Source organism: Oreochromis aureus, linkage group 17 (assembly GCF_013358895.1).
Source record: "Oreochromis aureus strain Israel breed Guangdong linkage group 17, ZZ_aureus, whole genome shotgun sequence".
Classification (NCBI taxonomy): Eukaryota; Metazoa; Chordata; class Actinopteri; order Cichliformes; family Cichlidae; genus Oreochromis; species Oreochromis aureus.
In genome coordinates, this window is record NC_052958.1 from 8,443,706 (window position 1) to 8,457,517 (window position 13,812).

At 39.3% G+C, this 13,812-nt stretch overlaps 2 protein-coding genes across 3 annotated transcripts in view; one reads left to right on the forward strand and one right to left on the reverse strand.

Moving 5' to 3' along the window:
* gxylt1b (glucoside xylosyltransferase 1b) overlaps positions 1–13,812 on the reverse strand; it is a 141,684-nt gene that overhangs the window by 70,167 nt on the left and 57,705 nt on the right. The gene's annotated exons all lie outside the window — the stretch shown is intronic.
* The window catches only part of pdzrn4 (PDZ domain containing ring finger 4), a 43,580-nt gene that overhangs the window by 18,738 nt on the left and 11,030 nt on the right, over positions 1–13,812 (forward strand). Inside the window, exons 3-4 of the mRNA XM_031750572.2 lie at positions 7,489–7,757; positions 8,550–8,652. Coding sequence (XP_031606432.1) covers positions 7,489–7,757; positions 8,550–8,652 — 372 coding nt within the window. The remainder of the gene's footprint in view (positions 1–7,488; positions 7,758–8,549; positions 8,653–13,812) is intronic.

A 13,812-nucleotide genomic window follows, 5' to 3' on the forward strand; every position in this document is an offset into this window, starting at 1 on the left:
CATGGATCCAAGTGATGTAAATTTGTGAGAGGGAAGGTCTGTGCAGACATCCCTGTGACCATCAGTTTTTCTGAGTGTGCAGACTTGTCTGCGGAGACTTTACATTATACCCTTACAACTGTGCAAGTGCCCCAGGCAGCAGACATACACCAGGATTAACTACAACATCCTTCATGTCTCCAGCTGTCCTTGCCAGTGTCCACAACAGATTGTAACCAGGGGTTAAGTCATCAAGATATGGTTGAAGGACTCTTAGATTGTATAGTTTTTCACAGAATAATATTACCACAGTTTGTGAAGTCTACAAACTCAGATACCTGCTGAGTTTTGATCCTTACTGGCCTCTTAATGTTTAAAAATGCTAATCAATGCATTTTTTTAAAAACAATCAGAAGGGAAAAGAAAAAATAGGAAACTGTCTTTTAACTGTCCAAACAAACATAACAGCAAATCTTCAGAGCAGAAAACTCCATCTTGTTTAAGCACACTTGAGAGGTGACCATGACCCACGTTGAAGGGTTTTCAGTGCAGGATAAGTAGTTGAAGGACAAAAAAACAGCCTGTTACTTTCAACGATTATCATTAAACAGAGACACACGGAAAACGCCAGCTTCTGTAGTTTCTGCAAGACCATTTAAAGGACACTCCGCTGTAGCAACATTTCCACCATTTGCTCCCTGTGAGGCTAAGCTCCAGCAGCAACAAGCCAGCGTTGTGAAGTGTTTCCTTGAGGAAACACAGTCTAATCTTCAGCGCACAGGCACTGTGATGTGGAAGGGAGTGACCTGAGCGGGCTACTTAACATCCATCCCGACAGCAGCTTTTTAATCTGTTTTTCATGTTGTCATGCCATCTTCCTCGAGCAGAACTAATTGGTTGTTTTCGCCTGTTATGCAGGAGCCAACATAGAAAAAAAAAATCACTGAAGGACACTTGTAACAACTTGTACGCACACTCACAGGCACGGACACGGATGCGATCGCAGGTGCAGACAAGTCCAAGCGGGAATTGCTTGACTCAATTTGACAAGTAAGGGTCCTAATAAAAGCATGAAGTGAAATCTCCTTGAACTCTTAGCTTATCACACACACACACACAAAAAATGCCCCCCCGCCCCCTTCCCGGTCTGCCTCCCCGTCTGATTTGCATTTTGGTTAACACTCTAATTGCCTCTCATTAAATACCTTGTCACTTTGATTAATTGGTGTGATACAGAAATGTAAAACAGCAGAGCAGTACAATGCATAGTGAACAGTTTCTGATTGGAAAAGATGAACAAGCCCAAAAAAAAAAAAGCACAGGGACACTTAAGAATAAACAAAGTAAATAAAGTTTTTTTACAGAATCAGATTTAGCCTGAGCTTCTCCTTCTGAAAGAAGGTCGTGCTCTAAATGTTTCTAACCTGAATTGTTTCTGGTTTGGATGAGTGCAACAATACACATTCATCTCTCCATGGACAGCTATTAAGGTGACTATAAGCATGTAAAGGTGCCCTTGAGCGCATCCCCAGCTGCTACAGTTGGTCACAAGCCAAAACAATTGGCCTGAGTTGGTAGGAGTAAGCCATTAAAAACGTGCTTGCCATTTCTAAATAATCAAACATAAAGTTGCCTTTTGTTAGTTGCTTAGACTGAATTAATGATAATAAAGATGGTGGAACAGTTGATAGGTGATAAGTTTGACTTTAACACAGTCTGCAGTCACTCCGTGAGACAGTGTGAGCGTGCTTTCATTACCTGACGACAAAGGCTAAGATCACTGAAAAAATTCCTGCTGTGACAGAGAAACAGAAAATACCTTGGAGCCAAAATATGAGGACCACTCATCCAAACGCCTTCACCCTCGCCAGCACACTTACCAAGTGTGAAGTAGATTGCATGAACAGTGCATGGTGAAGGACAGACACACAAATGCACAGGGACTTCCTGTCTTACATTTATTTTGCTAGCAAAGGAGCTACGTGCTCAGCACATATTCTCTAATTAAAAATAGGTTCAAAATAATCGCAGCAAAACTCATCTACTTCAGAGAGTCATCACACTCGGCTTGAAGTTGGCTGTGACCGGGCTGCATTTGAACTTAAGCCGCTCTGTCACGTCTAAAAGCTATACAGATTCTCTAATGGCTTTAAAGTGGCAGCTTTTGCATGCTGTGTTTTTTCTTTTCTTACTTCAGGGCACTTTAAAAGTTTTAAGGAAACTAAACTTGACCATTTAAAACTCAACAGCACATAAAAGGCACTCACGCTTTGAAAAAACTGAAGATCACTTGATCAAGAAAAGATCACGTGCGATTGGTTTTGAATTTGAGAGAAGATAGTATCTTATAGTCAGGCAAGAAAGCAGTGTTGTATTCACCATGTCTGTCAAGGGGAATCGTGAACAGCAAATCATAATCTCCATTTTTAAACTGATATTAATCATTGTAAGAATTGTGTTCTAGTTTAACCAAATTAAAACCTGAAGTAGTTTACAAATTCTACAGCTAAATGCAGTTAACTGTTAACAGGTTCACTTCCAGGTTAAACTGCCAAGTGTATCATATCTCATACATTAATTTTTGAGTCCTCTACATTATTTATGGGAATTTTTCTATTCCTGAAAAACCCGATGTATGCATACAGACACATGCATTGCTACTATGATTAATTATGATTGCAGCTTTAATGCAAATTAAAACTGATGCATTTTTTAAATTTATTTATCTGATGATTTGATAAACATACCAGCTTCCCAAAATTTGAATTTAGAGGCAATTATTTCATGGTTCAGGCTTTACAGGGTTAACTAACCACAGACTGTATATAAAAGATGGATGTGGCTTGACTGGGAAAAGCTCTATGTGCTCAGTAAACTCTTCTTGAACGAGATTTTCAAGTCCTATTTAATACAACATGGAATTTCTTTTTCGATTCATCATCCATTCAACCCCAACCAGTTGCAGCAGATGGCTGCCCCTTCCGAGCCTGGTTCTGACAGACGTTTCTTCCTGTTTAAAGGGGTTTTTTCCATCCTACTTTCCCACAAGTGACATGGGCTCGTCAGAGTCTTGGGGTTTTCTCTGTATTATTGTATGGTCTTTAAAATATAAAGTGCTTTGAGGTGACTGTTGTTGTGATTTGGCCCTATATAAATAAAATTGGATTGAAAGGGTTAGGGTGCATAAGCAGTGGACTTGACTGAAAAGCTGTACGAGCGTGCAAGGATGCTTAGTTTCTCAGTAAAATGCACTTGTAACATCTGATTTAAACAGATTAAAATAGCAAAACCAGTAAGTGGTCTAAGGTTGGCTACATCCATTTTTTATATACCGTTTATGTATCTGAACCTTTGCGAAATGAGTCTATATAATGTAAACCTTTAGATGATAATATAACTCAAGGCTTTAGAAAGGCAGATTCAAATAAAGCTTTATTTAATCCCACTCAGATTTGTTCTGATAGTTTTCCCTGGCTGCTTGTCATACATGCATCACATCTTATTCAGTTGGCCGAGCATATAGCTCACCAGTTGAACAGCCTGTCACTCAAATGTATGAAACCAGGAGCTTCTTTGCTTCTGCAGCACTAGGAGATATTGCATGTGTTTTATTATTGACTTTTATTATTGAAATGAGACATTTGACAGTGGGCCCTCTCGAATCATCTCAATACAACAAAAGAAGAAAGAGAAATGAGATTTGGCAGATTACCAGGGCACACCACCTGCGTTTCCTTATTCATCACAATATGGCAATTTCCATGGATGTAAAAGCAGTCTTGCATGCATTCAGCTTAAGTTCACAAAAATTGCGATCATGATCTGATCTAAAAAAAAAAAGAAAGAAAAAGAAAATACTGGTGGTGTTGAGCTTGCATCTCTTCGGGGCAGATGAGGTCAGGGTTGAATAAATGGAGGGGGGGTTCTTTTCAGCAGCTTATTGTTTCGTGGCCCATTGTGAACTTATTCAGTAGAAGATGCTGGTATTATTCAGTCAAACGTGGTCGCAGCAGCCATATCGTAGTGCTGTTTAAAGTCTGTCTGGAGCTAATGTAATGCTGGAATTGTGTGTGTGCATGTCTTCTCTGTGTGTTGGCTTCCATTTGCTCACAATGACACCATATCTGTCAGATTTAGCTGTGAGGCTGAGTGCTTTCCATCTTATCTCTGTGCAGCAAACACAACCATTCAAAAGTACAGCTAGACGCAAGCTCACCCCTAGAAACACTTGCTCTTATCGCTTGGCTTTTCTTATCTCTCCTATTGGATTTCAAAAGAGGAAACAACATTTAACCATCTTAGTGGCTAACTGATAAAACCCTTTGACACATTTAAAAGGTGACCAGACATATAGAGAATATTAAATGCTTTAGGCCAGATGCTGTGCTACTTTCAGCCCACTTTCAAGACATATAACAATCATTTCTTCATCATGGTCCACTAGTAACCCTTTATAGGCAACGGTGTGTGAAATGCCTGCATCAAAGGCAGCAAAATATTACAGATAGCTTGGAGGTGAAGCTTGATAGTGCCAAATTCTTTCTAGTCATTAAAGTAAAATATCAAAGCAAATTCTAACAATTCAGACTTGACAAAGAAAAGGGACAGCTTACTTGGACTAAAGGAAGTCTAGGATAACACAGATATTCAATTCAGTTTTTGTTATATAGCATCAAATCATAACAACTGGCCCCTGAAAAGGCAGTTTATAATGTAAGGTAAAAACTACAATAACATGACAGAAAAACCCCAAATGAGCAAGCACTTGGTGACAGCGGGAAGGAAAAACTTCATTTTAAAAAGAAGAAACCTACAGCAAAACCAGGCTCGGGCCATGTGCCGTGACTGATTGGGGGTGAGGGAAGGAAGACAGGAAGGGAGAAAATGCCTTGTTGGTGTTAGAGAAGAATGGCCAGACTACTTTCAGCTGATGGGAAGGTAACAGTTATTTAAATAACCACGCAGAAGATCATCATGCCAACGCTTAAACCAGCAGAACTCCACACTGGGCGCCACCCTTATCAGCTAAAAACAGGAAACTTGGACAAAAACAGAAAATAGAAAAATAGAAAAATGTTACCTGTTCTGATGATTCTTGATTTAGATGTTAGCATCAGAATTTAGTGTAAACAACACCAAGAAGAATGTTTGGACAGAAAAGAAGCTTTAGTTTAAGTCTACTGGGAACTCTTTTTATTGGCAATGATAACCTTTAACTTCAGAAGTATATGAAGGCTCTGCTTAGATTGTTGGTTCATTACAGTTGTCCCCATGGGCCTCCTTGAACTGATGCTATTTTTAACATCCTCTTGGAGCTTCTGCAGGTCATATAGATGATGCAATGCTGTAATATTGTCTCTTTGTCACCTTGGTCACAGGAGCATGCTTCAGTAATGAGAAAGGGATCTTGTCATCAAAATGGAATTACTGCTTCATATTGATGGAATCTGCACGCCTATATATGTCTTAATACACCTAGTGCTTATGGATGCTCTGCTCCCATATATGCTTATTCACGCCCCCACACACATACAGATAGAAAGGTAGATGCTGTGACTTAATTAAATTCACAAGTTAAAAACGCATCAACAGCAGGGAGCTGCAAATACGCAAGAAAAAGAAATACATAAATTTACTTTGTGACTCAGAAAATGTCTCCACAGTCCACATCTTAATTGTCTCAAAGCTTTAAAACATTTTTCGAACTTGTCTGCGTCTCTTTATCTCCTCATTTGTGGCTTAATTATCCCAAAAGCCATAGATTTAATGCATATGATCTTCAAAATGCGCGATTCACAAACACTTGCAGACAAACACACACGCACATAAAACCTACACGTTCTGAGTCATTATCCCCGGTCTTTGTCACATCTGCTGGCTATTAATCTGCGCCCATTTACCTCCTCAATAGTCAGATTGAATAGAGGAACAACAGCAGGTAAACACGCCGGCAGGTTTACCCGAACAAACAGTTTCGGCCTTACAGAGCATTCCCACTGATTGGAGATTAATGTGCCCATCTGGACCTCATTACAACTTAAATATGTGATGAAACTTTCTCGACACGTTCTTTAGGATGAGCATAAACAGAGTAAACAGGGACATTTCAGTTACAGGTTTGATTTCAACGGTATAGTTGCCAGGATTTGGTGTGTACTGATGAACTTGTGTTGGTCCTAAAAACGGCAACAAATTTGTCACATATGAGTGCAACATAATAGCAAAAACCAGTTGTACAAAACAGAGATTTTGCTGCTAATGAGCACTTCCCAGAGGGTCGGTTGCTTGACCAATGCCAAATGTCAGCACAGGTCAAAATTCTATAGGTCAATTCAGTAAAAGTGTTAAGGTGACATTAAGCTCATTAAAGAAATAGGTACATAAGAATATACAGAAACTGTAGCAACTTGACTGGATCAACTGGAGGACCATACGTTGTTTCTGTGTTTCATTTGTTTAAGGTTATAACGATTCTCCAGACCCACAGATTGGTTCATGCTTTGGTTTATCTTTAAAGGAGATCTTTACACTGTTTACCATCCAAGTTAAAGCACAAACATCTTCAACTATGGCAACTAAAAAGAAATAAGTTGTTATATATTCATTCAAATTTAAATTAAAGATATAAACAAAAAAGTCTCAGCACTCACAGTGAGACAGTTCTTTGTTCAGCCAGCATGCCTAAACCTCTACATTATAAATCATTGAAAAGAAAAACAACAATTTCCACCCATAGGGTAGGAATCACGACACTTTGGTAATGAATTTTTACCAGCATATCTGTTCTCAGTTGCCTCTCCTGTGGCTCAACATTTTCGGATCTTGCGATTTAAGTAAGTGCTACTTGCTAAAACTGGTGCTCCCAGTGGAGTGAAGTCTACTCACTCCACTTTGCTAATTTCCCTAAATCATTATTATTATTATTCTGCATCTAATGGGCCTAATGGTAGGGATTCAGAGTAAATAATGCATCTGAGTTAGACTGATTTGCAGAAGAACATGAGGCAAAACTGCCCATTAAAGCATGCTTAGGGAGTATTCTCAAAAGCAATCTCTGTATTTTCTAGTACAGTCTCTGTGGATTTACTACCAACTGAAAGGTTAGCACATTTTTGAATAACTGGTCAACAGTTAAAATGTTTGAACCTGCTGGGAAAAGTGTGCTGTGTTATTTTTTAAAAAAAACAGGAGAGTGCTGTATGTAAGGTGCTCTCGGCATCAAGAATTACAGGCAAAGTGCCCTTTATAAAAGCACTTAACTCATATGGTAGTTGCTTCATTGGAAGCTATTAGTGCTTAACTGTGGAGAGTTATACATGTACTGAGATTTTTAGGTGTGAATGTGGAACCAGTTGCTCCTGAAAAGAGCGTGGATGGCTCTCAGATGCATCCTGGATTAACAAAAAAAACACTAGGATCTTAAATACAAGGCTTGTTTTCTTTGCTTTCTCACAGTGACAAACTGCAAGACTCACTTCCTGAAACTATTTGCTTTCTGTTTTCCCCCAGGTGAATGGTTTGGCCAAGGTTGAACATGATGAGGCAGTGGTGGAGGCCATCAGGCGAGACCCTATCGTTGTCCAGGTTCTCCGACGTACCCCCACCAGAGCCGCAGCGGCTGTCGTACATAACAGCAGCACCAGCTCGCCGCAGGATGTGTGTGTGGTTGATGTGTGCACGCAAACAGACATCACCTTTGAACATATTATGGCACTGGCCAAGCTTCGGCCTGCTACCCCACCAGTTCCTGACATTTGTCCCTTCCTGCTGTCTGACAGGTGAGAGCAAGCATTTAGGTAAAGGTAAATGAGTGTTAATGTTACACAGGATGGAGATCCTTCCTCTAAATGTTTTTAACCACAACTAGGGAATTATATTCTTCCTGGCCCAAATGAATCTGAAGCTTACCGGAGGTTTCAACGCCGTTTTCTTTCATTTCCTAGTAGCTATTAAGCAGCCGTATCATGGTTCGGAAACCCCCTGGAACGCTAAGTACTCTGATATCATTATGCAGAGCCAAACCCACATGTAATAATTGCTTCGGTGTGCTACATCCATTTTCTGTAATGGGACCTTTTGCTGGGCGATTAAAAGCCAATGGGCTGATAGATCAGGCATTCTGATGCTACATCCATTCTGTGGCTGTTTACAGGGCTTGGCTTGGCAACAAATGAAATCACTTTGTCCCATAAAACTACGAATATGCTAGTCGTGGTCAATGATTACAGAGAGGCTGTTACATTGTGACAATTTTGCAGAGGTCATGGCTTTATGAGGGCAATAGTTGATTACCAAATTGCTTGTTTGGAGTTTTGTGGTGAAATGAGAACCATTATTAAGAAATGTGATACAAAATAATAACTTACAATAGCTGGCAACATAGCTGTCCTTTATATGAAATTATACACCCCTTGTGTGGTGTCTGCAATATCGCTCCATGGATTTGAACAGCGTCTGTCTATTTAATGATCTGACTAAACTGAAATAAACTGACTGCCACGAAGCAAAGAGATAACCAGCACATATTTTAATGATCTTTAACATTCTACCTTTTCTTCTATTTTTTCTAGCTGTCACTCAATCCACACCATGGAACATGAGTTTTATGAATGTCCAGAGTACCTGTCTAACACCACAGCAGATGTGGAGAGGATCGTAGAGTATGAGTATGAGGTACAGTCTTGCATCATCTTTTCAGTGATCACTCTCAAGAGTATGCGTTACATCTTTTCCAACCAGCCACTGTTAGAGATTTCTTCCTCGCACCTCACGTATACGTCCTTCTTTGCTAAAATAAAACAAAATCACCTTTTTGTTTGAACCTACACAAAATTTACAAATGAAAAGAACTTAATGGAACAATAAGATAAAGGAAACCTTGCATCCTTTAGACAAACAAACATGGGGATAATATATGTTATGAAATGATCTGGATGGACAACCTATAATGAGATAATCTGGCAGCTTGCTAGGCTAGGCTGTTTAGGTTAGGTTTTAATTTTACGCTACAATTCTAGGAGTCCATAGCACTAGCAATAACACAGCACTAACATTTGCTTTTACAAGATCAAATTTCCATTATGAGTGTTTGTGTACAACACTGAATTCAGTTATAACAAAATGAAAGCAGTTGCCACCTTGCAATGTAATAAAGTCGTTGTTTAACTTAATAGCAAAAACTGTAGCAAAGTAGACAAAATCAGCTAAAAAAAAAAACCTGCTGTGAACTCAGACATGTAGATTTATTTACATAAGTGGCCAATCTTGCTATACAAGTACACTTGTACTTCTTCCACAGTAATTAGGAAGGTAAGTAGCAGCCAGGTTCTTTACTACTACAGACCTCTGAAACAATGCCCTTTAAACATATGATATCAAAGTGGTAATGATTTGGGTTTGTTTTGCAGCCACAGGACATGGGCACTTTGCTGCCATTGAGTTGACCATGAACTACACTGTATACCAAAATATTCTTATTCTGGAATTAAATGTGAGGCTGTCTGTCTATAACTTCGTCCTGCAACAGGGCAATAATCCCAACAGCAGACCTACGACAGAATAGCTGAAAAAGAAAAGAATCAAGGTGATGCAATGGCTCCGTCCAGAGATCAACCTGATAGAAATGCTGTGTATGGACCTTATAGAACAGTACATAAACACATGTCTGCAAACCTTAATGAACCGAAGCACCCCTGTAAAGAATAGTGGGCCAGAATTCCTCTACAACAATGTGAAAGACTTCAGTATGCATCAAAGCTCTGCAATTCGTTAGCTGGACCTAAAGACAGACATTGCACAATACCTGTGGAATAAAAACCTAATTTAGCTAATGATGTTATTTTAATAATAACAGATAAAACTTATTTTCCATTGATGCAGGAGAACAGAGGACACCATGTGTCAGTTATACACAATCTAAGAAGATAATACAAGGTTGGCCAAGATGTACGATGCTCACAAATCTAACAATACAAGAAAAATTGCAGACTGCAATAATAGAAGAAAATTGGCCACCCCTTGTCAAAGCAGCATCTGCTCTTTAGATTGTTTTGTATAGCATAGCAAAGTCCCTGGATTTAGGACGGAAGGCCATTCTTCATATAATTGTACAAAAAGAAAATCCCTCTCTGAAAAGCCTCCCTGTTGAATTACCTGTATGTTTTATTCACAGGTAGTTAGTTTCCCTTTTATCACGAACTGTCTGTCAGAAATATTTGTGCGCCTTTTCAGTCAGCCACTTCAAGCTGAATAGAAATTGTGAATATGTTGTGGATGAAGAGCAAGCACTCACTGTTTCAGTGAGAGGGGAAAAAAACTTGTAGATGAAATCTGTGGCATTTTAATTAAAGTGGCTAATCATTTCAAACAGCATCTGCTGTATATCATAACAAGCCTATGAGTCTTTAGCCATGGAATTCGAGGCAAGTTCTTTACTAATGCCAGAATGCTAACATGTTCACAGTATATACACAGCTATGCAATATTTAGCATGTCAATTATAATCCTAGCTTCTCAAGATTGCCTAATTAGCTATTAGCAATGTACAGCTGAAGCTGAAGGGAATTTCGATTGCGAGGTCATTGTTTTAGACCAGTAATTAACTTGTTAAAGTTAGGTGCCGGGGGATCACTTAAATTACACTGATCATTCATCACGTTTAGCTGAAAAGGCATTTAACAAACAAGCACAAATGTGGTGCTGCCTTATAGGTCCTATAGTAAATGTGATGGGATCATCATTAAGATGTGTTCTCTGGGCACCAATAATGACAAACCACAGCTGTGCAAATTCCAAGGCAATGTGTCCTAGATCAGGACCAAATGAGTATTCAGCATGGCTTTGTTAGCAAATTGCTCATTTTTATAAGAATTTATCACAACCCACTTAGGTATGTACACCTGTTCAACTGCTTGTTAACGCTAATATCTAAATAGCTCATCAAATGACAGCAACTTGATGCATTTAGGCATGAAGACAAGGCCAAGATGACTACTGTAGCTAAAGTTCAAACCGAGCATCAGAATGGGGGATGATTTAAGTGACTTTGAACATGGCGTGGTTGGTGATACCAGACAAGCTGGACTGAGTATGAAACTGCTGATCTACTGAGATTTTTCTGCACAATCATCTCTGGGTTTATAAAGAATGTTCTGAAAAAGAAAAAATCAATTCAGCGGCAGTTCTCTGGGGTAGAGGAGAATGACCAGACTGCTTATAGCTGATAGGAAGGCAGTAGGAACTCAAATAACCATAATTACAACCACACATTCAGTATTTCTGAATGCACAACACATTCAACCTTCAAGTAGATGGGCTACAGCAGCAAAAACCAACACTGGGTGCCATTCCTGTCAGCTGACAACAGGAAACTGAAGCTATAATTCACACGGGTTCGCCAAAATTCAATTTCTTCTATGAAAATTCAACAGGATCAGAATTTGGCACCAGATTTGTCATGAATCCATACTGCCTTGTTTTGGCCCTAACACATCCTAGAGGTGCTCTATTGGATTTAGATGTGGTGAATGTGGAGACCAATTGAATACATTGTTATGTTCAAGAAACCAGTTTGGGATCATTTAACCTTTGTGACATAGCACACTACCTTGCTGCAAGAAGCCAACAGAAGATACTGCCGGTCATAAAGGGATGGACACAGATAGTAGCAATACTTAGATAGGCTGTCACTTTAAACAATGTATAGGTGGAGCAGGAGATCCACATCATGGATGTTCAGCTAACTAGTCTGCAGCAGTTGTTTGATACTATCGTGCCAGTATGGACCAAGTATCTGAAGAAGAATTAAAACAGTTCTCAAGGCAAAAGGGGGTCCAACCTGATACTAGGTGTGCCTAATAAAGTGCCCATTGAGTGTATATCGTTTGGATGAGTGGATGATTTATGCTTATTGTTCTTAAATTTGCTAATCTCTAAGTTTCTTTTTCTTTCTTACTAAAATCTTGTGATTAAAACAGCACATTTACCACGTGCACTTGCAAGTGTCTCCATTGTGACAGATGAACCATACCAATCAGCCAGTAGACCTCAATATCATGCCAGGTGACAGTGATGGGTGATATTTGCTACTCCCGAGGTGCCTTCGCTGGTTTAATAGGCACTTCCTGGTTCAGTGAACTGCATTGTGGGTCATTAGGGTATTGTCTGCTGCCAGCTGTGGTCTTACCTTTACAGTCGTCTGGATAAAAGACTCTCCTGTGTGGGTCGGGGGAAGGTTGAGGGGCGGAGGGCTTGTGTGTGGTAATAGCAGTAGTATCAGAACAAGGTCAGCACACACATCTATGCACAAGCACACACATCAAATCAGCTGTCTACACTTTCTTCTGTCCATTCATGTGTATCTAACTGAAACATGAATTGCTTTCCTGTTGGATGAAACAGAATAGGGCTGCAATTCCCAGGAACATTACTTCTGACTGACAGGTTTAGCTTCACTTCAGTTTGATCGTACACATGGGTACCCCTGCAGTCATAATACCCTGCCAAATGTACCATACCACAATATCGTCAAGTAGCAACAGACTTTCAAAGTAGTTTTTATGTGGATGCTTTGATTATTATTCTAAAAGATAAAGTTCACAGTTGAATAGCAAGCCATTGCAGTTACAGGGTACCCAGTACCATGTGGGTATGGAAATGGGTATTTTCTTCAGACACATTTTGATCTTTTATATCCACCTACCAGGCAAAGCAATATTGAGGAACAACGGATTTTAATGAAGACTCAGTGTGATCACCAGGTTGCATAGTGTGGTTAATAAAGTGGCAGCTGCCTGCCAGACAGCATTCAGTTATCTGTTTGCCAAATTAATCCTGTTCTAATGTCTTAATTATGGACTGTCAACAGGTGCCAAACTTCAAATGCTGAATTTTTAATCTCCCAAACCAAGATTGAAGCAAATACTGGTATGCAAACAGATGTGCAAGAACAAAGGGTCCTATTGAGCGCTGGGTCGTGGAAGTATAAAGCAAAATGAAAAAATGCAAAAAGGCCTAGTACCACTTTCTCTGGATTAAAAGGCAACAAATTTGAAAGAATTAAGAAAAAACAAACGTACCATGAAACTGCAATATCTCTGTAGTTATTTCCAGCTGTAACTAAACTCTCTGCACCAGGTACATTTCTGTGTTTCAAAACCCACAGCCCCAATTTATAGCTTGGTTTTTGGACACTCTGTCACTAACAATTCAATTCAATTCAATTTTATTTATATAGCGCCAAATCACAACAGCAGTCACCTCAAGGCGCTTTTTTTTAACAGACAGTGTTTCCTTATAAAGCTGGTAAACACTACTACTACAGTCACATCCATTTAATTCCCAAATGCTTAATCAGTTGAATTCAATTAAGCTGAAATATCTCTAACATAGCTAACAGTTAAAAGCTGAAAAGCTCAGTGAAGCTGAAGCACAATGAGAACAGTAAGCCTGAAAAACAAGTAAAATACAGAATGAACAAAGGTATTGGGCCAGAAACAAGCACGTGATAAGAGAAAAGATACAATGTCTCACAAACTGCGGGGCTCCACTTTTACCTATTTACCGCAATAAATGGCAGTCAGTGGGAAGCCTGTCATTTAAAATCATCCACAATCTTTTTCGGATTGACTGAATTATGATCACTATGATTCAAAAACCGCCACTTCGAAACAGCAAAAGCTGAAAGGATATCATCAGCATCATCATCATCAGCCACAATGAGGACACAATGAGGCAGTGAACATTACACTTGGCAGCTATTTCTTTTAAAATGAAACATGAAGTAACAGTTAAGTGCATATAAAAGTGAAATGTTACTACCAGATGTTTAATGTG